The 23614-nt window shown below is 35.8% G+C and overlaps 1 protein-coding gene across 48 annotated transcripts in view; it reads right to left on the bottom strand.

The window, feature by feature from the left end:
* Positions 1-23614, bottom strand: part of MBNL1 (muscleblind like splicing regulator 1) — a 218437-nt gene that overhangs the window by 156509 nt on the left and 38314 nt on the right. For 18 of the 48 annotated variants that reach the window (XR_008523969.2, XR_010139266.1, XM_054552851.2 and 15 more), the window contains exon 2: positions 8639-9609. The exons of 22 other annotated variants lie outside the window; for them this stretch is intronic. Coding sequence is in view for 24 of the 26 variants with exons in the window: in XM_054552851.2 (XP_054408826.1) it covers positions 8639-8812 (174 nt within the window). In the remaining 2 variants the exon portion in view is untranslated. Of the gene's footprint in view, positions 1-8638; positions 9610-9757; positions 22305-23614 lie in introns of those variants that run through there. 8 more of the 48 variants (XM_009239424.4, XM_054552853.2, XM_054552857.2 and 5 more) reach the window with 4 other exon arrangements.

Below are 23614 nucleotides of genomic sequence, written 5' to 3'. Positions count from 1 at the left end.
GTAGTTAACATCTGCCTCCCTAAAGTTTGACATAGGAAGTACATAAGTTACATAACTTAAATTGTTGAATCCTTATCACCTCCTAATGGTTTTCTTCCTCATATCTGAGTTTTTACAACTGGTCTCTTGACCATATTCTATGATAAAATGCCAAAAACGAAACAAAACAAAACAAAACAAAAATTGAGTTTGATACTTTTATGATCTACCTGTTTCCCCATGGCTACTAGTATTTAGAAAACAACAGCAACAACCACACACCTGAAAATTCCCGAGAGAAGGAAGAATGGGGAGAAGCTGTTCATTAAGCTCTGCAGTAGACAGGGCCCAGAATCAATAAGCACTACATTCAAAAAACAGGCAGGCTGAGTCCTTAGAAACATGGGGGTCACTTGGAAGACATATTGACGACACCTTCCCACCCTAAAGGTTACACACGTGGGAAGCTTTAGACTCCAGCTCCTCACTGCATACCCTGTCTTTAGACCCTGCTGATTCTAAGCAAATGCCCTATTAAAGACTAGCTTCAAGAAACAGAAGCAGCCCAAAGTTAAAGCTGGGGAAAACTACACTGGCTCACAGCATGAGTTCCAGGAGTTTGGGAAAGGCCACCTCCCCTGCACTAGGCAAGTTGAATTTCTGGAACCCTAAACTGAAATTTAAAACACATCTTTGCCACAGAAATAGTTTGACAAAAGCAGCTGGGGTCTGTGACTCTAGTAGTTCTCAAGATTTATGATAAGATAACACTTCTATGGAGCCTCTTGGGTTTAAATAATAACCAGGGTTTCCAAGGTACTGTTTGTACTGAACTATAACTCAAGCATCCTCTGGGCTACTTTGGCTTCTCAGGGTTGACCTGATGACTTAATCACCTTGCTTCTGTGGAAAAACATTTTCTAAACAATTAAACCTTTTGAATATGGCTTTTTATGCACTGGGGAGGCAGCTATACAGTTTATACAGTGACTACTTATCTGAGATGATTCATTTAAAATTTTTCCTATATGGCCATATATTTTACAACAGATACAACATCTTTGAAAGTTGGTGGCAGCATTCTTTCTGCTATTTTGGGTTCACTCCTTGACTCATTTGTTGACTTAAAATATAGTGATTACTTCTGAGTACTTACTGTTTTACGTCCTGTACTATAAATTTGTCTTGTATATTCATTTTTATTCTTAAGTACTGCTGTTAGTTATGTTTTCTTTGTCGAATCCTTAGAATATGCATATGGAAATTAAGAAGCAATGTTTTCCAGCAAACATAACAAAACAATTAAGAGTACAGGCTGTGAAATCAGATGACGAGGCTTCAAGTCCGTATTTTACTGGCTGACTGACCTTGCATGTATTACCTAACTTCTCTGTATTTCAGTGTGCCCATCTGTGAAATGGAAGTAACACCAGTAACTATCTCAATGAGATTTTATAGGGACAAAATACTATGAAAAAATGAAAAGCATTGAAAACACTGATTGACATATTAAATTTCAATAAATATTAACTCATGTTGTTATTCTACTCCGTACAGAAAAAATAAGAAAGTGTATTTGTGGAAGCAGCAGAAATACAAATCAAAGTACAGATTCTTTTGTCACATAAAATCATTTGGGACCTGTTTTTAATGACATGGCATTTCTGCTATATTCCAGTTATAAATATGTGACTGTTTATAGAAATATGAATAGTAGGCTGGGCGCAGTGGCTCACGCCTGTAATCCCAGCACTTTGGAAGGCCAAGGCGGGCTGGTCACCTGAGGTCAAGAGTTCAAGCCAGCCTGGCCAACATGGTGAAACCCCGTCTCTACTAAAAATGCAAAAATTAGCTGGGCATGGTGATACACGCCTGTAGGACCAGCCACTTGGGAGGCTGAGGCAGGAGAATTGCTTGAACGTGGGAAGCGAAGGTTACAATGAGCCAAGATCATACCACTGCACTCAAGCCTGGACAACAGAGTAAGACTCTGTCTCAAATAAATAAATAAATAAATAAGTACAGTTATAAGAGATAAAAAATGAAGCTGTTTTAGTTTTCTCTATAAGGAAAAATAAATCCATTTGTGATATGCCAGGTTTTATTTACTAAATAACCAAGACAGGAGAAGTGATGACAAGTTTGTCAAGATGAGAAGACTTCAGTTTCTCTTCAAAAGTGGTATCTCCTCAACCACCTCCCTTACCCAGATGCTTTCCAGAGAGACTTACTTAATTCTGAAAGTTTTATGAGGGGAAAAATAATCACTCTTTTATTCCAGAAATGGCCCTCCTGAACATCCATTTCCATTCTCCCCTTCTGTCTTACCTACCAGACTCCTGATTTCAATCAAGGCAACAGTTTTTTAAAATAACAATAAATAAAAACAAAACAAACAAGCATACAAAAAAATACTTCCTAGCAATCCCTGCTACCAAAATCAGTCAATAAGAGACTGAAAAATTACTGGCTGAAGCTCAGAGAACCTTTGCTTAAAAGGAGCCTGGCTGGGCTGAGTTATGGTGTCTTGCCTTTTCTGCGTCCTGCTAGACTAAGGATATGATGGCTGGCACTGCAGTGGCCACATTGCAATTTTGAAATAATCCTAAAGTTGGAAGCCATGTGCTCCTTAGGAACTAAGAGAGAAGGCACCTGAGTTCCAATGACTATAGAGTCGCCAAATAGACCTAGACGACTGACTGAAATATAAACCCCTAATTTGTTTATGCCAAATGCTGGGGATGGCGGGGGAGGTGTCTCTGTTATGCAAAGCTGAATCTAATTCTTCACAGACAAAATGTCTACATCACTTCTGTGTGACTATGGAAAGACATATTTAAGATCTGAACCAATAGTTCTAAAGATGGACAATTAGAAAGCTGGAAAGAACTCAGAGATAACAAAAGAAGAAATGTAATGGTCAGAGATGGCCAAGGCCCTCAGGAATCCAGAGGACAAACAGCCTGTCAACCAAATTAGAAGATATCAGGGGTTACACTGTTTAGTAATTATCAGTAATTTTCAAAACACAAGCTCACAGCATAGAAAGTTTTATCGCTAGCAAAAAAATCAAACTTTATCTCAAAGTGAAAATATTTCAAACATGTGCCAAAAATGTAGGGATGATGCTGTAGGTAGATGTGCATTTGATGATATTTGTATAAGAAACAGTATTAAATAAAAACTCTGTAGTTGTTGTTAGTATATTATAAATGAGCAATTGGCATAAGTCCTCACTAGAACCAAGCTTGTTTACAGTAAAATTCATGAAGAAATTACTATTCTAATCATCTATAATACTTCAAACAACTCAGAATTTCTATCAAGCCTTTCCAGTTGCTTTTACTTAAGTTGCTACATGCTAATAACTATCATTAGTGCTAATTCAAAGGCCATCTATCTAGTTATCCACTTCTACTGGCAGTCATGATTTTTGGCCTAGCTGTTAACATGGAAAATTGCTCACCTATCTAAAAGCACAGGATGTAGTACTGCTAAGTTAAAAACAAACAAACAAACAAACAAACAAATTCAAATTTCCTCAATAGGATCTCTTTGGAAGAAAATAAGAAGCTTTGTCTAAGTCTGTGGGAAGGCAGAGACATTGCTCAGCATGAAAGGTAACGGATTAGCAATGTTGATAGCTGAAATCCTCTCCTTATCCTTGGCAAGGAAAATGACAAGATAAGCTTCCCAAACTAGGTCCCTAGGTGTCTGTGCTAGGTCTGAGAAACACTCCATTTCTCACCTTTCACCTGAACTGGGCATGTGTCATACAGTTCTTCAAAAGACAAGTCACCCCACACTGCATTGTCTCTTTTAAGTGAGAAACAGCCTTATACATGAAATTGTTTCAAGGGTACTCCGTGGAATTTTGAGTAGCTTCAGACATCTGAATTACAACAAAACTGAATTCAACTGTAAGTGCCACATTGCTTGAGGTCTAAATTGTTTTTAGTTTGTCACACTCACACAGTGAAGCAAGATTTCATGAGAAAAAAAGTAGACGCAGTGTACCAAAATCTTATAATATGAAACAAAATAAATAGTTCTAGAATTACTGTAGCAGGTAGCTTCATTCAAAACATGGTTTACAATTTATCTAGTAGTCTAAAAAACCTTTACTCATTAAAAGAAAAGTTTTCTAAAAAAGTTCTAACAATATAAACAGGCAAATGAATACAATTACTAGTTTCACCAAAGCAACTGCAGCTATTGAGAATTTCATTAAAGAAAGGTTTATGTCAGAGTGGATGACATTGCAGCATATTCACAGGATATTCTTTACAAAGCTGTGAAGTTTCTGCTTAGGGACCTTTTATATGAAACACACTGCTGCGCAGGTTATGCCTTATAGTTAGTTCATCTCCTAAGTCATTAGGAGAAAACAAGGAAGTGATATGTCAATCTGTCACTGAAAGACACATTGAATATATGTGCCAGCACAGTATATATAATAATCTGTCAAAGTTTTAATACATGGGAGATACCAGTGGTTAAAAACCAAACAACAAAAAAACTTCCTGGTAACAGTGATTCCAATTAGGACCCTACTAGATCAAAATTTTAATTGAAAATTGCATATTTAGTCTAAAACTTGCAGATATTTTATCAGGATTATCAGTGAAACTGGTTTTTAAAATATGATGAAAAGTCTATGCTTGGCGCTTAGAAAGAACAGCAGCAACACAGGCAATTTCTGGATTGAGGATAAACCATGCTAGCAACAGAGGATCTTCTAAAATTTAACTATAACCACCTTTGGGACTACTTTATCATGTCTAGTTATGCCATCCAATCCATATGTGACCATCTGGATACTTGATTTGCCTTACTGATTTTGAGTGTTTTAGTTGTTCATTTACCTGTATGTACATATATTTGTGTGCCTTCTAATACCTAATTTCCATACTTCATATATTATGCTAAGTCTGCAGAGGCTCTTTAAAACTGTTCTCAGTGCCCTTGATTGTATGCCACTTTGCAGTGGAATCTGATCTCAAATGTGTCTATGATAAATCTGATCAGGGGTGCTATTTATAGATAGATATCACTGTATATAGTGAAAAGAAATTTTAATTATCTTAAATAAAATTGCTTAATTTGATAAAGGAACAAGTGACTAAAGTTTTCAAAGGTAAAAGAATTTTGCTAGATTTTTTGAAAATAGATAGTAAATATAAAGGTTATATTCTCTTCCTCCCATCCCTAGTACCTGAAAAATTAATGGGTATTTGAAATAGAATTCAGTAAACAATAAGTCTATTTCTGTTGATCATATCGTAAAAGCTTTTTTTTTTTTTGAGGGTATAAATAACTTGGCAAATATTAAAATACATTCTGTAGGCTTTCTTTACATTGACTCCCCAAATTTTAGTTGAGAGCTCATGACTGAATAGGCAATTTGTCATTGATTTGAAACATCATTTTTGAAATATAATTTTCTAATGGTGGCTTGCAGTGTTAATATTTTTCTTTTCTTTTTTCCTATCTCTTTCACAAGCCATAGGGGAACATATTCCTCTTTGACATAAAATAATGCACCTTTGCAAATGTTCTGGATTTCTGATATAGCTAATACACCTAAATCTATAGCATGTAAGCAATTTAACTCTCAGATTGAATACACTCTTAGACTATTATAAATTAAAACTGCAATTGTAAAAGGAAAATTAGAGAAACTAAGTATTTAGAGTATTGTTTATATACTAGCACACATTATTACAGCTTTTTTTTACTGTTCTCGTTCTAATTCTGACATTCTTAATAAATACCTACATTCCTCCTTATCATGTATTCCCATTTTACTTAGCAATAGATTTATTATGATATAGACTTCTACATTTTCATACGGTATATTTAAATCTAATTATTTAAACCTTAAAATCATCAGTATGCAACCAAAATAGTCAGCTAATTTTCTTCCTATTATCTTTAGTAACATACCAATTGACTTCTTTTACATAAGTGAATACTTTCTTGAACTGTTTGACTTACATCTTTTTTTAATGAAATAAATTCTCCTCTTCTAACTAGAAGTCTGCTATTAACGTAAGTCACCTGGGAGCCTGGCCAAAGTCTGAAGCAGCACAGCTGAAGGGTACAGCCATTTCATAGGGTCCTCTCAGAGAGTATTTGGTTTGCTTTCCTAACTTTCTAAAAATAGTAGATTACACAGGCCACCTCCATCTCATGGCTCAAGAACTCAGAAAAGGCTGGACTATGGATTTAAGCAATACACAGGACACATTTTATTAAAGAAGTCAGGATATTACAAGTTTTCTAAATTTTTTTCCGTTTACTCTGTGAGAGAATGCAAATGATCTAGCGGTTACTGGCATGGAAACCTCATAACGCTCCCAAATTTCAGAACTTCAAGCATGAGTCATACAGTTACTTTAACAGTTTTAAAATATGTTTTTGATCTATTTTAGCCACAAGACTGAATACAAGAGGACTGCTATCTGAAGGGAAGGATTCTAAATACTGTACAAAGAATCACATGTGTCAGTTATAAATATATACACACACACGTAAGAAACATGTTTTTTAACATAAATGCTTAATTACATATTCAAAATTGTTTTAATGCTTAACATACTTATTTTACTAACATTTAAGAAGCTACTGTCCTGGGTATGAAGCTCCATCATAAATAAATTCATGTTTATTTTTTTCCTCTTATTCAAATTTAAAATATTTTACCAAGTTTTAGACACTGTAATTTAAATTTAAATTAAATTCAGTTTCTCTTAGAAAGACAAAGAAAAAGGACAAAGTTTGCATTGATTAGCTGCTGTAATGAGTTCATTTCATAAATACATTTAAAATCTTGAAATTATTTAAAGTCCTTGATGTGGCAGTTGAATCTTGTTAACCACATAGCATGTCATTAAGCAACCTTGCTGCTTTACTCAAAAAGGGACTCTTCTGTGGCCATAAGTGAGCAGCAACTAAAAAAATATTTTGAGATGGAAAAATAGCAACTGAATATTAATATTTCACAATGTTTCCAAATGTTGTAGAAGCAGGTCTTCTGTGAAACCACTCAATGTCACAGCCAAATTTAATGTCCTTCATTTTGCAGCTACGAGTGCACCATCAACTGTCTGTAGGATTAAAAATTGGATTTACTATTAATTGGGTCAAAACAGGGTTACTTATGGCCACAGCTGGTTACCGACAAGAGTAATTAGCTCTTTGCCCCTCATTTTATGGGTCTCAGTCTCTAATTACACCTGAATTCAGCCAGCATGAATTTAGGAATACACATTCACGGAGGTACAACCACTGTGCCCTTCACTGATGCCTCTCAAAGAACGGGTGAAGAAAGTCTCAATGGGAGTTTATAACTTTTGCTTATTGATCTTTAGGACGATGACATTAAGAAGAATCTAATATTTTTAAAATATTTTTGTTGTTAATACCTTCTTTCTGTTTAACTCTAAAGATCATATTCTTGGAATCTTTGGCAAAAACTTTAGCAAAATGAACAGCCTAAACTGGACCAGGAAACAATGAACTGAAACAATTAACTCATAACTCACCCTGATGTTATTAAAGAAAAGATTATTATAGCACTATATATTTTTAAAGACAAGATGGACCTATAAGACTTTTACTTCTCTACATATGTAGAAGTGATAGTGTCCTCCCCTCAAAGGTCCAAAGAATTAAATTAGGACATTAATATTCAAAAGCAATTTGATTAAACCAAGTAGGTTGAAAGTACCTAGGAACACATTTCTAGTCTTGACCTTGTGTGTCAAAATAAAGATATTTATGTTATCTTTTAAAAGACTCATTTTCAAATATGATACCTGAATTACAAATCCAATGACATTTTTGAATGTCAAGAAATACTAAAGTAAATATTTTAGTATTATGGTGCCCACAAAAGCTAACTTTTAACATTTCTAGCTAAGACTATTACAAATAAAAAAAATCACGATCTAACAGAAAATAAACTGCTAATTCACATTAGAATTTCTGAAGCTGGAAAAATCCAATAAACAACAGTACTTATGAGTTTCTACTTATTTATAAAACTCACATGCAACAAAGTTTGTGCCTCAGGTAAGGTGCTGTAGCAGCAGTTCAGCACCTTACTTCTAGTTACATTTTCCACAAAATGTGTGGCTCTGGCCTTAAAATAAAATGCCCACAAAATAAAAAGAAAATCCAAAATGTCAAAATTTTAAAAGAGTAAAAAGTCTATCCAAGTTTAGCTGATTTTAAATCTGCTTCTCTTTTGCAACTGTACAATGCCTTTACCAACAAAAAAAAATCATCCTCATTCAGCTATTGCCATGGCCTTATATATAATATATGCATATGCTAAACACTCACAGGTAGCTACATTTACCATTTCCAGGGACAGACACTCACTTTGCCATTACTAAGTGAAAAATATGTCAACACTCTCTGCCCTAGCAAAAAAAAACATGCAGTGAAAGGACTGATAAAGTTATTCATAACAAAGTTTGGCCAGACTTGATTCTACTGCTTCTCGTAAAGTTCCCCAGCCCAACATCATCAACACACTGTATAACTAAACTATGAACAAAGCAATCCATAATCTCATACGCAGAGAACTGTATGTCCACATACCCCTCATTCAATCATTGAATATCCTTAAAAGAATATAATAGTTACTCACTTTCAATGAATCAAAGCAGGCGATTACTCGTCCATTTTCAACTTGGCAGCTTTTCGAAGGATGTGCAAATTTACATTCCGTGTCTGGCCGTGAGCAAGTCCCCCTCTGGAACTCTCTACATACTTCCAGTGTAAGCCATTTTGTGTCCCGAATTGGTGTGACACTAACAGCCATGTTTAGATTTTACAGGTAGTTAAATGTTTCAGTGAAACCAGCAAACCCAACCCCCCCCAAAAAAGAGCAACAACCAAAAAAAAAAAAAAAAAAGCTGAACTGATGATGAAAATGTCCCCTCAAAATACTTTTTCCCCACTCCCTGCTTTAAAAGTACATGGAAAATTGTGTCGTCAATATCAAGGAAAAGATCTCCCACTAGAAATTCACAGCATGAAACTGTTAATTCAAAGAGGTTTTGGTTTTTAGAGAAATACTAGGATTGTAAGTAGATGAACGTTTAAAAGTAGGGCCTGGTATCAGCCTTGTGCTCTCAGTAACCCCTTCCCAGTGCCAATTTGGAGCCCAAAATGCAAGCATGAAAACGTGGCAGACCCTTTGACACCGAATTTCCAAGCTGCTTTCAGCAAAGTTGTCTGAAAGGGAATCTCCTCACAGCTGAATTTGCAATGGAGTTTGGTGGTGCAATCGGTATTGATTAGTTTGGCATAGACAGATGCAGCAGTTTAGAGCAAAATCGAGAAAATGATTTTTTTTTCCTCCTTGATTTCCTGGCAGAAGATATCTTACTTTTTCAGCAAACTTTTCTTTTAACACTAAAGCAGCCTAGGGCAATGCCAGATACTTAGAGCTTTTCTCTTGATTATAAGTAGAAATGGGGGTGTCTGGGCTAGAGGTGGAGGGTGGATGTGCTGTCGTCACAGTCTAGCTGGCAGCAAGCAAGGCAAAAGCAGAGACTGCTCTAGAAGCGGTTCCAAGCAGCAGAGACGTCAGGAAAGGCACTTCTTAGTACCAACCTGTAGAAAAAAGAGATAGGTTAAGATTTACTAAGTAGCACTTCACTGATGTCCTACAGTATCACAACCATGCCATGTGATACCAGACTAAGTAATATTCAAGTCAGCCTCTCTCTCTCTCCCACATATACACACACAAAATACTTACAGTGAGGCATATTGCAGCCAGCCATCGTAGATTTATTAAAAAAAGGGGCCGTTTCCCCTTGTGAAGCAATGCATGATAGAGAGATAACCAATCACAGATAGTGTTGCAGCAATATTCTGGGCAGAAAGCCAATAGTGTGGGTTGTCTTATGAAAGGTCGCGCCTGTCAGACGTTCATTACTATGCTATAAGCACAGAAAATGTCCATCAGATGTGACTTATTCCACTGCAAGAGGACGAGCATGTGGGTTTTGAATTTACCCAACATGCAGTTAGTGGACTAAACCATGTTAGTTTCAAAACAGCTTCTCAGACAAGTCTAAGCACTTGAAGATCATTACCGGGGAATAAAAAGCAAGGTTTAAAAATTGCAGCTGACTTCCAAGCTGCTTTCCCTCCGGCTCTGCGCAGGGACGCACTGAACAGCCTGCTCCTGCTGTCCTGACACGTGAATAAAAAAGGAAAGGGGTGTTTACAAATGGTACATTCTCCTGACCTATCCAATTCACTTCCTTCTAAAGCCCAAGTCCTGCCCCTCCACTGAAAACAGCACTCATACTGTAAAACTATTCCATTGAGCCCGCAGACACTTTGTCAATATATCACAGGCAGGCAAGATATGAACAAAAGCATCCTTTATTCGTACATTTTTAAAGCAGAAGCTGAGGTCATGTGGGGAAAATAAGGAGTGCAGTGTTGTCAGTGTGTCTGGTAAATCTGAAGTCAACCTCAAGGGAGAAAGTGATTCCATCGCAGAAACATTAAATATTAAGTGAGCAATTTGATTTGAGCAGCGTAATGCACTTCAGAAGTACAATTCCAAACAAAGCTGGAGGGTGGGGGATGAGGGATCCCCTTTTGCCTGATGATCAGTTAACTCAGCAACACAAGACTACTTCTTAGAGCAGGGCATTTTTACTTTTAAAAACTTACTTCCTCTATCAGGATTTTTCTTCTTCTTTTTTTTTTTTTTTGAATGTTGCCAATGAGGAAAACAAGGCTTTAAAAAGTAAAATTTTCACGTTTTAAAGAGGCAATGACACAGTATGATAACTAGTATTTGATGATACTTCTTCATGAGCCAAAACTGCTCTATTGGCATATGTAAATTTATAATTTTTGGAAATTAGAGTATAGGCTATAAATACATACGTATGTTAAAAAACACGAACTTCTAGAACTTAAATTGTTTAAGATTAATATTGCCATTTTAACACTAATTTTCGTTTAAAAAACTACTTTCCAAAACTATTTGGAAAATACTATAGTAAGACTACAACTTTTGATAGAGATTAAAAAAATCAATCAAGCTTGGTGGATCACGCCTGTAATCCCCACACTTTGGGAGGCTGAGGTGGGTGGATCACAAGGTCAGGAGTACAAGACCAGCCTGGCCAACATGGTGAAACCCCATCTCTATTAAAAATACAAAAATTAGCCAGGCATGGTGGTGGCAACTATAATCCCAGCTACTCAGGAGGCTGAGGCAGAAGAATCACTTGAACCCGGGAGGCGGAAGCTGCAGTGAGCTGAGATTGCACTACTGCACTCCAACCTGTGTGACAGAGCAAGACTCTGTCTAAAAAAAAAAAAAAAACCCATGGCTGGGCACAGTGGCTCATACCTGTAATCCCAGCACTTTGGGAGGCTGAGGCAGGCAGATCACGAGGTCAGGTGTTCAAGACCAACCTGGTCAACATGGCAAAACCCCATCTCTAAAAATACTAAAATACAAAAAATTAGCCAGGCATGGTGGCGGGCGCCTGTAATCCCAGCTCCTTGGGAGGCTGAGGCAGGAGAATCACTTAGAACCTGGGAGGTGGATGTTGCAGTGAGCCAAGATTGCGCCACTGCACTCCAGGCCGGAAGGAAGTGTGAGACTCCATCAAGAAGAAGAAAAAAAAAAAAAAAAAAAAAAAAAAACCTCATCCCCAGTGTTCAAGAAATATTTTGGTTTTCAAAAAAGTTTCTAGGTCTTAATGCTAGTTTCTATTTAAAAAAAAAAAAAAAAAAAAGGTCCAGTCATAAACTGTAAGCTGTGTCTATCTTCCTGAAAGTTTGTTCTGCATTAAGAATTACTCAATGATTTCATGCCTTGAGAATGGACCACCTGCATGGTCAACAATTTCTTTACTCCTTCTCTTCAGAATCTTCAAGTGCCTCACATGTAACTATTTTCTTCCTCTAAAGCCAGCTAAGATGTCACTTCCTCCAAAAAGCTACCAAGACGTCATTATCCCCATCTCTATCCATCCATATCTTAGTACTGCCTTCTCTGAATTATCTCTGCACCTATGCCCTATACAGTGTTTTATTTCCTTATATATCTGACCCACTAGACCATATGTTTTTAAGGACAGAAAAAATATATTATTCATCTCAATAACCCCATGGCTTAGCATAGTGATGCAAAATAGATGGAGTTCCAAAAATATTGGTAAATTAAATTATCAATTGCTGCATCAGGATTTGGATTACCTCTAGGGTACAAAATATACAAACACACACACGAACACATATATGAATACAACACATGAACACTGAAACATACATTTGAAAACACACACACACACACACACACACACACACACACCATCATTGCCTCTATAAATTATTATGTTCCAGGGTCATGTAGGCCCTTTCACTGCCTCACAATCTAGCCCTGTCCTTGGACACCTCCCTATCTCATTGCACACAGCAGCTTTTCTAAAACTTCATTACTCTTTCTCCATGTTCATTAGCAACAGTGGATAATAATATTATGTGTCACGAATATTTCATAGCCTAACAGTAGCCCTTAAGCATGAACTTTTTCTCACCTTCCTACCCACGAGTCTGTAACCTATCCTTCTGTATCTTTCTTGGTCTCCCAGTTCTCCCTCCTCCTGCCCACAATTAAGCTTCCACAAGCCTCCACCTTGACTCATTCATTCTCAAGACCTAGCTCTTTTTCTGCCTCCTCTATACATGCATGCCCTGTCTTTCAGCAGTTCCTTCTCTTAGCTTCCAAATGTGCTGAAGAAACTCCAACATGCAGACGGTGACATGGCAGGAGGAAGAGGACCCTGCCCTGGCTAGCATCCTCCTCTTCCTAATGCACTTAATCCATCCTTCCCAGGCAACTATCTAAAGAGTCATCTACCATGCTGTTTTTCTGCTTCTTCCTTTCCCATTCACTTCTGAATTCTTATCAGTCTGACTTTCACACCCATTACTTTACTGCTCAGCAAAGGTCATCAATGCTGTCAGGAAAGCCAAGTCCAAAGACTATGTGTTTTGTTCTTGCCTTTACTTGACCTGTAACATGATTTACAACTCCCTCTTTCTTGAACCTTTCCCTTTTAACAAACTGACACATTTTATCTTGTTGCTTCTCTCAGTGCTGTACCTCTTGTATCCCCCCTGGAGAGGAGTTGCTGAGGGTTCTTCGCAGGTGCCAAGACATGTGTGAGCTCCTGGGACTTGTTACGTGCTAACTCCCTGTTTGGTTTGACACACACTTCTTCACCCCTGCAACTTGGCAAATTCCTTCTCCTTGTTTAAATTGCTGTTCAAAAATCACCTTCTCTATAGGACTGGGTCAACTATGCTAAACATTATTCCATCTCAGAATGTTTTTGGTACTTTGCATCTCTTCGTACCTCTCCCCCTCAATGTTATATATGCCCTGACAACAGGGTGTAGGTCCAGTGTCCCCCATCACACAGTTCTTAGAACATAACAGATCTTTTTTTAAAATGTTTGATAAATGAGTAAACTTCATTCATACTTACAGAAATAAACATGTATGGGAGGATGTGGTCCCAACACTGACAAAATAGATTGTTTAATCATGATCTATGGCATCCAGACAATACAGGTAAGAAGACTGGTACCCCAAGAAATATCTGCATTGCTTGGTAGTCATATCTAAATACAACTAAAAATTTATTTCTAGAGTTGATTATTTTTCTTTTTTGCCAGGTTACAGACAATCCCTCAAGTACAAAATATACTTTGATTACTAAAATGTTTGCAAATCAGTGTTCTATTTATTTTCTGTAGCAGAGAAATTCTATTTACTTCAAAAGTGCTATTGAAAGCATTATTAACATAGATTTGTACCATTTAATTGTAAAGGACATAGACAAGGATGATAATCAAAGTATTAATAATTCGTTCAGGCATAGACACTGAACAATTAAAACAGATACTGGCCATTATGCATTAGTCTAGCTGGACCTGATAATGTATGTGCCTGCCCTTGATATAGGGCACTGTGGGTAACAAACTCAAATTATATCCTATAGATCAATTTCACTAAACTGCTGATATCAGATTATTGTTTTATATTCCTTCTCTATATTAAAAAAAGAATTTCAAAAAATAGAAATCTCTTTTGGTAAATTAAGATTTTATAGAATTTGGATCAATATTGAATTCACAAAACATTAACTAAGTAATGGGGTTTTGGTTCTATAGATAGATATAATGTTTAAAGATATGTGGGTAATGTCCAGATTATGAGAATTCTTGCAAACATATTTGGCCTAAAATAAATTTTGTCTGTAAATAATCATTAAAGGAAAGATTTCTACTAATGGGTACATTGCTTCTGAGGTAAATATCTGACCTATATTTCAATACATTATAATAAACTTCTCTGAACAACAAAAATATTGTAAGAATCAAACTTAAGGCCGGGCACGGTGGCTCACGCCTGTAATCCCAGCACTTTGGGAAGCTGAGGCAGGCAGATCACGAGGTCAGGAGATCAAGATCACCCTGGCTAACACGGTGAAACCCCATCTCTACTAAAAAATACAAAAAATTAGCTGGGCGTGGTGGCGGGTGCCTGTAGTCCCAGCTACTCGGGAGGCTGAGGCAGGAGAATGGCGCGAACCTGGCTGGCAGAGCTTGCAGTGAGCTGAGATCACGCAACTGCACTCCAGCCTGGGTGACAGAGCGAGACTCCGCCTCAAAAAAAAAAAAAAAAAAAAAAAAGAATCAAACTTAAAAATCTGAATAATAGCTAACAGCAGTCCCTCTTTAACCTACTGATCACATTCCAAATGCTATAGTTTCTTGCTTTATCTGACATCATCTACAACACTAATATTCTGCCACAAGAACCAATTTCTTTTTGAATGATATCAGAAATCATGTATATATTCTACTTTAAGATAAATACAAGGGAGAAAATAAAAAGGAAAGAAATGAAAATTTGAAATGACAGAGATAATAAAAACTGAGAAAAGGATAAAGAAGAATGAAATTATTCTTATTCTTTCAACAATTATTCTTAAAAATTACATATATATATATATATGGCTTCATATGAATGCCTATTTAAAAGTCACATACCTACTGCTATAGAAGATAAAGAGATGCTTACAAGGTATGAAAATGAAATTCTCTTTTGGAGAACTGGATGGCCTCTATGAGCAAGGTTAAATTTCTTGCTCACATATGTTTACTAATCATTGCAAAAGTTCTTCTAAAGCAAATATAGGCAATCAGTCCAGTTACATCCCAGAGTAGTTAGCTGGTAATTTTGAAGAATTTAATATGCTTTTAATGTTGGTATAAGTTATATATTGAGGAAGTTAACTAAGTAATTTTTTGAGGTCCTTTATTATGATTTTTGTTTATTAAGATAGTTTCAATCTAACTGAAAGAGATGGCTAACTTCACCCTGTAAGTTTGGAGTTGATAAGAAAGAACCCCTTGCCCAAAACCACAACTTCTTCCCCTGGCTCACTGGTGTCAACAAGTCCATAATTAGCAATGCAGTTCTTTAGTAAACTAAGTTTGCTCACACAATTATTCCCAGGGTTTGTCCCAAATATTAACAGAGATTTCCATATACCAACAACCAACTTAGCATTTCTGGAGGCTGTACAGCCATCTCTGTATTCACTAAGGTGCTAAGTAGAGTAACAAAGATGTTATACATTATATGGGAAAAAATGTCATCTGAATGAGTTAATGCAGCCTTCAGCACTATTCAACTCCACATAGCAAAAAGCAGAGGTAAGTATTTCTCAGTGAGGGGTAAGCACACTACCAGCAGTACCCATGGCAATTTCAGGTGATGCACAAACAACATAATTTTAACAGATGGATTAGAATGCTAAAACTAGTGTGTCCGGTCTGTGATTACATCAATATTATAACTTAGGAAAAAATTAAAGTTTAATTTACAAATTTAAAGGGCCGGGCACCGTGGCTCACGCCTGTAATCCAATACTTTGGGAGGCTTAAGTGGAGGATTGCTTGAGGCTAGGTGTTCGAGACCAGCCTGAACAACATAGTAAGACCCTATATCTACAAAAGTACAAAAATTAGCCAGGCAGGGTGACAAATGCCTGTAGTCCCAGTTACTTAGGAGGCTGAGGCAGGAGGACTGCTTGAGCACGGGATGTCAAGGCTGCAGTAAGCCATGATCACACCACTGCACTCCAACCTGGGCAACAGAGTGAGACCCTGTCTGAAAAAAAAAAAGGATTAATTAAGTAAATTTTTAAAAAAGATTTAAAGAATATATACATATACACACAAATATACCTAACAGACTATATATAAATAAAAATCATGAAGGAGATATGTAATGACTAAGTTTTAGCAATACTGCAAAGAAAAAGATAACTTTCCATCACACATCCTCTGGAATGGCATAGAGACTGCCAATGTGGCCTGCTGGTCTGCCACATTTCAGACTAGCTGCTGCCAAGAAAGGAAGATTGTGTTTACAACTCAAATAAGTAATCTAAGCTCTGTCGAAGCAGTCTTTTAGAATTCTGATCCATTCAACAGTTTGGTTCCCTAAATCACCTAGTGGTCTACTGTAGGAAGGATAATGAAGGAGTGTTGGTTAGGTGACACACTACTGCCAAAGATTAGAATTCCAGAGGCAACTAAACTGCATTCAAATTAGAAAATGATTGTTGATCCTTAAGTATTTATATTTAGGACAAAACAGAACATAAAGCTTCTATGCAGACAATGATTTAAAAGTGAATTTTGAATTAATTCCTGTATCAGGCAAAATTTTTAAAAATGTAAAAGGTTTAAGCTCACTAGAAGATAATTATCACAATGAATCACTGCACTTTGCATACTAGCTCTATACCCCAATAGGCCTTCGTCCAAGTCCCTACTGCAAAGTTATCTTCTTAGAAGATTTTCAGGCCACCATCCAAAGCACCCAACCTTCTGTTCCTCCCAACAGCAGTCCAGATTCGTTTTGAGAGAAGTACATAACATTACACTTCCAGCCTGAGCAACACAGTGAGACCCCATCTCTACAGAAAACAAATTTTAAAATATTAGCCACACATGATGGCATGTGCTTGTGGTCCCAGCAACTTGGGAGGCTGAAATGGGAGTACTGCTTGAGCCCAGGAGATCAAGACTGCAGTAAGCTATGACTGAGCCACTGCACTCTAGCCTAGGTAACAGAGTGAGACCTCATCTAAAAAAACAAAACAAACAAAAAAACCCCACCTAATACTGCATAGTACTGTGAAGAAAGCACAGTAATATTACACACTTATCTCGCTATCTGCTTATCATTTGCCTTTGCCACAAAAATGTAAGCTCCATGAGAGAAGGCAGTGGTTACACTAGTTCTCCATTAATAGAAACAGATCACCAAAACAGTGCCTGGCCCAGAGGAAGCAAACAATTAATATTTGTGGTATGACTGAATATTTTTCTTAGTATATCAGACTAGTTTGTATTTTCGACAAATTACAATGCTTAAGCTATATGGTTTAGTATATTGGGAATGTCACCTTTATAAGTGAATGAAACCAGCATCAAACGTCACTCATTGGAAAGAGAACATGAGGCGATGAAGTTAAAATAGCAACATATTTAAATACCTCCTTGATTATGAAGTTGAAGAAAGATATTTTGAGCCACAGAATATTCGAAACAGATTTATGTGGCTTTGCAAATTTAAAATATTTAAATAATTATCTGTGAAATTCTGACAGAACCAGTCTTCAATTCCAGCAAAAGAAACACTGCATTTTTTCTGATGCTATTCAAAGAGGAAGTATTTTAACATTTCCTTCTACAAGAAGGTATAATGAGATAAAACTGTGAATGCTACTTAATTGTTCAACAAGAGAAAGCACTACTCCTAATTAGTGTTTTATTTACCTATACATTACACAAAGACATTATCTTGTTAGCCTCAGGTAGACATATCTGATCTGTCCATATCATTTAATATTTCAAAATAGTAAATAGGGAATCAGAACACAGACTACAGCAAAATTTAAAATGCTGTTATGTGCTCAAGAGCTAAATGGTAGAAAAATCAAATCTCATCATTTTAGCAATTTTCAGGAAGAATGGTACAGTGACCCAACCCGAATCTGTCAATGTAGAACTAACACAACAAAAATGTGAACGCTAAATGAAATGCAATACACAGTAATATTGTTATTCCCGTTACAATGCCCTGATTATAGACTTTGATTCTAAAGCTTACTTAAATGAGTATTATTTTATTTGACACAGTAACTAAGGGCCAAAATCATAGTTTTCATATTTAACCTCTATATCTTCTGAACATCACCAAGCTTCTTGCTGAGGTTGGTGGCACCTCTGCCTAAAACATTTAAAATATGATGCTCACTGCTTAAATAATGGTAGCAAAGTCATCTGTGCATCCCTAATGACATTATTGCACAACACAAAAATAAGTATGAAGTTAATTTATCACAGAACTAAGAAAATATTTCCACAGCACCTCATACACTGGTGAAATTTGCTGCATTTTGTACCTCTTTGCCCCTCTATTCCGACTTTCCCTCTCACACAGAAATCATTCTCACAACCAATAGTTATAAGATCTTCTCTATAATTAACCTATATTTTTTTCCTATTTTAGCAGACTCAAGTAGGATAAATTATAAAATCAACATGTGAAAAAAATGACAGATATAATTTTTAAAAAACCTGCCCAAAATATAAAGCATATCTCATTAGGATCAAACTTAATAGTCGCCACACTGTTCAGAATTTCTAAAACTTCAATGTGATAATTGCCCTCAATACTACCCACTAAATCTGACCACAGAAGCTTTATCTTAACAGATAGAATTTGAATTTCCAAATGTCTGATTTTAAACCTGGCGTGATAATCTCAATCAGGAAAATTGTATTAGCTTATTTATATTGAATATGGCCCAAAATATGTGATTTATTAATCATTATGAAAAAAAGTATAGAAAAATCTATGCCTATAATTAAATAAAAATATCTAAAATAATTATTCTTCAGAATACAATGACTAAAACCAATTACGAATGAATATGGAATTGCTCGAATGTATCCTAAAAAAACAAATTAGTGAACTTCTCATGACACAACATAATACACAAATATTTCCTCCATTCCATATAATCAGTAAAAGTCCCTATTATTTCACTAACATATTTCTTATTCCAAACTTACAAATACTGAAGCCACATAGTGCTACACAGTTTAACATTACAATCCTATGGATATTTCTATTGGCTTATACAACTGACCTTAAGGATTACTTTTTAATGAATAATCTCAAACATACTTTTAAAAAATATACCAATGTTAATATATTCCTCATAATAATATATTCTTCATAACAAGATATATCAATTTAACTTGACTTTTTTTCAAAAAAAATAACAAATTCACATATGCTCACAAACAAGAATAATGTTTTCACTGACTAACAGTGACTCAAGACCCAGTTGTTTCTCCCTGGTTTAAAAGACTAAGATACACCACAAAACAAAGACATGCATTGACAACTCCTATTTTCACTTCAATGTAACTTAAATATCCTTTGAAAAAGGTTTCACATAATTCACATACTTAACTAGGTCCAGAGATTAAACAACAAATTATGTTAATATTCTACAATATAAAATATATATTAATGATCTTTCTATGTCAATAGAAACAGATCAATGTAATTACTTTTTAACTATTATATATTACTCCACTATATGTCCATTTTGTTATCAGTAGTCAACTAAGTTAATGCCCATTTTTCACTCTTTTAATCAATGCTGAAATTGCATATAAAAAGCTATGCTTATATTTGAGTGATTTTAATAATATAAATCCTTAGAACATGAAGTGTATTCATATGTGTATTAACTTTGAACTAGAATAAAAAACTTTAAGGAAACCTTTACCAATATGTACTTCCCACCAAGAGTCAATAACATATTTTTCTATATTTGTTAAGCCTAGGCTGTACTTTATCTACACTGTAAATTTCTCTTGTGGGAACATGCAAAAAAAGTATGTCTGTTTTTCTATAAATAGAAATGAAAGCCTGTTTTTGTATTTTTCCAAAATATTTTCAACTGCTAGCCCTCATATAGCAGCTAATCAATGGAAACATTTGTAAAATCAGTTTTTCAACTCCTGTTGCATCAAAACATAGCATTTCATTCCTAAAACAACCATAGTATTTGCATTTTGTAATTATTTACAAAGAAACAGAGGCTGGAATTTGGAATAAATGTTTGGGTTGACAGAGTATCAAAACAGACAATAAATATTTTACTGTTATTTTCTTATTAACAAAAAGAAAATGTGTAGTTTTAAGAATCTGCAGGGCATGTTGTACTTGGGAAATCTCTGACAACACTATGTCGTAAGAGTAAGGGAATGCTTTTTTAAATACATTATATCTACAGATGTCAGAAAATATCTGCTACCCCTTCCTTTTTTAGATGCTACCTGATTAAAGGAAATAGTTTCTGACAACTGCTACACATAATGCAAAGCATTATCAAACTAGCTAAGGCACAAGAGAACTCTGGAAAACTCATGTAGGCCCAAGCATATTTTCCCATGTAGTAATTTTCCCTGAGGCTGGGGTTCCACTTGTAGTCATTCCTGAGTCAGGAGTGGGGAGTCTCCCTGAAGCAGCATGCACTTCTAATTAAAATAACCAAGATAGGTATATACTCTTGTATGATTATGCCTTTGCATGTATGTCCTCTTGGAAAATAAAAACATTCCGCCCTCACTTTGTCCTCCTCAAACTCTCTTTCTTAGTTATTAAGTAACAGACTACAGAATAAAGTACCTGAAAGTGAATTTTTAAAAGACTTCAAATATGGTTGGTTGGCAGAATGTGAGCATTTCCAATGCTTTTATTTTGACAATGTGATTTTACCGTGTTGTCAGAGTATAAATAAAGTTAGGCTTCTTGGGAGACGAGATCAAAACTTTTGTTATTACAAATTTGTACTTTCAAAAGAGAATGCATATTGAACAGAAACTATAAGGGAGCATGAGATTTAGTTCCTTTGCTAAATAGAAAACAATACCTTTTTCTTAATTATTTTAATTGCACATAAGGTTCTGTGCAGTCTGGAAAAGCTGTAACAAATAAGGAAACACAAAGAATAAACTACATCCTTTTAATGAGACAGCGATTAAAACTCTACATGTTTCCATCAGCATCATATGCTCTTAAAAAGTAATGACCAGCTTTCCACAGCAAATCAGAATGCAATCGTAGCTAGCTAATAAACTGAAATAACTGCAAATTGTTTATTAACAGCAACATTTGTTTCTCTGGGATACTGATGCTCCAGAAAGATTATTGGATTATCTGAATCAGTCACTTGTGGGTAACTGTTAAAAATATATACTGTTCCTGGGACCTACCCTAGACCTACTGAGGATAGAAACCAGGAATCTATGTTTTCCCAGGTTATTTTTAATTCCATTAAATTTTGGCAACCATAATCAATCAAGGCTAAAATATTACTCTTACCAGAGATTGCTTACTGTGTTTCTACCCTGTAACTTTACCTAAGAAACCAGAGTATCTTCTCTGATAAAATGGCCTGTTTTAAAGATTTGGTGACACGATCTTTGATTATATTCTATCGACTACTTCAGCAAGCTAGTATCCTTATAAAATGTTACAAAAAAGCTCTGTTATGATTATTAATATTATTTTAAATCATGCATGCCACTGCACATCACTCTAAGATACTACACCATATACAACCTTTTTTTTTTGAGACGGAGTCTCACACTGTTGCCCACGCTGGAAGTGCAGTGCTGCGATCTCGGCTCACTGCACCTGGGTTCATGCCATTCTCCTGCCTCAGCCTCCAGAGTAGCTGGGACTACAGGTGCCCGCCACCACACCTGGTTACTTTTTGTATTTTCAGTAGAGACGCGGTTTCACCATGTTAGCCAGGATGGTCTCAATCTCCTGACCTCGTGATCCACCCGCCTCGGCCTCCCAAAGTGCTGGGATTACAGGCGTGAGCCACCACGCCCGGCCACCATATACAACTATTAATCATGCCTCAAACCATTTATGTTTTAGTTCTGCCCAGCAGTTCACTACAACTTAGCATGCAAAAGCTACTTCACTGGTAAAAAAAATCCCTGACAACATTTAAAGGAATACATTGGACAAATTAAAAGAGCAATCATGTAGCAATCTCAAAACTTTCCATACTTTCCCTATCTAATGTCTAATGAACTGTCATATAAAATCACACACAAATAAAATGCTTTACAGATTGTGATATTTAGGTTCCTTATTTATTGCTTATAATAAGAACAATTTATAACAATAAAATTATTTTGCAAAAAAGATAAACAAGGAACCTATTCAACCTATAAAATAAATTAAATATTTATATTATAAATAAAATATAATTATTTATATTATAAATAAAATATAAAATAAGGATTAATGTGTGTATGTGTGTGCCCCCAAAGAATAAGGAAAAACATTTACATTGGATTTAGTCAAATTGTTTTCTTCATATACAACAAAAACCTAGTCCTTGGAATTTAAATTAAAGTAAAACCTCTGTGTTAAAGTTAATAGGGGGAAAAAGAGCCACTTTTATCCTGGATAAAACTAAAAATGTATGCTCCTTCATTACATAATGCCCCTTAAAAAGATTAAGTTTTGAAAAGTTGGCTTGTGCTACATTCTATACATGTACTGAGCTTTCTTTCTGGCTTATACATAAAATCTGCAAGGTGTTCATTTGGTTCTTTAATTTAAAAAAAAAAATGTTTCAGGATGGACACAGTGGCTCATACCTATAATCGCAGCACTTTGAGAGACCAAGGCGGGAATACTGCTTGAGCCCAAGAGTTTGAGACCAGCCTGAACAACACAGTGAGACCTCCGTCTCTACAGAAAATACAAAAATTAGCCAGGCATGGTGGTGCATGCCTGCAGTACCAGCTACTTGGGAGGCTGAGGCAGGAGGATTGTTTGAGCCTGGGAGGCTGCAGTAAGGTGAGATCATGCCACTGCACTCCAGCCTGGGCAACAGAGGGAGACCCTGTCTCAAAAAAAAAAAAAAATTGAAAAAAAAAGTTTCCACTGAAGAAGCCAAGTACAGAAATTTACTTTCCCCCCAACAACTTATACATTCTATTATTCAAAAATAGCAAATAATATTTTATATGTTGACATACAATTTATTTTCATCCTAATTACTATTTGTTCCTCACAACTCTAAGGGATGGTTGGTTATATTATTTTGCTCATTTGTGAACAAATAAATTGAGGCTTGCATGGTTAAGTGACTGACCCATTAAAATCCCTACGCTAAATAAATGGAAGAACCAGAACTCCAAATCAGCTCTTCTGATTCCAAATGTAAAACTTCATTCACGATACATGCTAGCAATTTAATACCAAACTTGGTAGAAATGACAATGACTACTAATATATACAACAGAAGCCAAAAGAAGGGAGAGAGACAGGGGGTGAGTGGGATTTATTGGAGGTACCACTACTGCATTGCTTGTGGTTAGCTCAGAGCGAGGTATGTGTAAGTGAAAGAGAAACCCCTGAATATTGATTCTA

Source organism: Pongo abelii, chromosome 2 (genome assembly GCF_028885655.2).
Source record: "Pongo abelii isolate AG06213 chromosome 2, NHGRI_mPonAbe1-v2.0_pri, whole genome shotgun sequence".
Lineage (NCBI taxonomy): Eukaryota > Metazoa > Chordata > Mammalia > Primates > Hominidae > Pongo > Pongo abelii.
The sequence above is the reverse complement of the archived record's forward strand: the minus strand, read 5'-3'. Positions and strand labels throughout refer to the sequence as shown.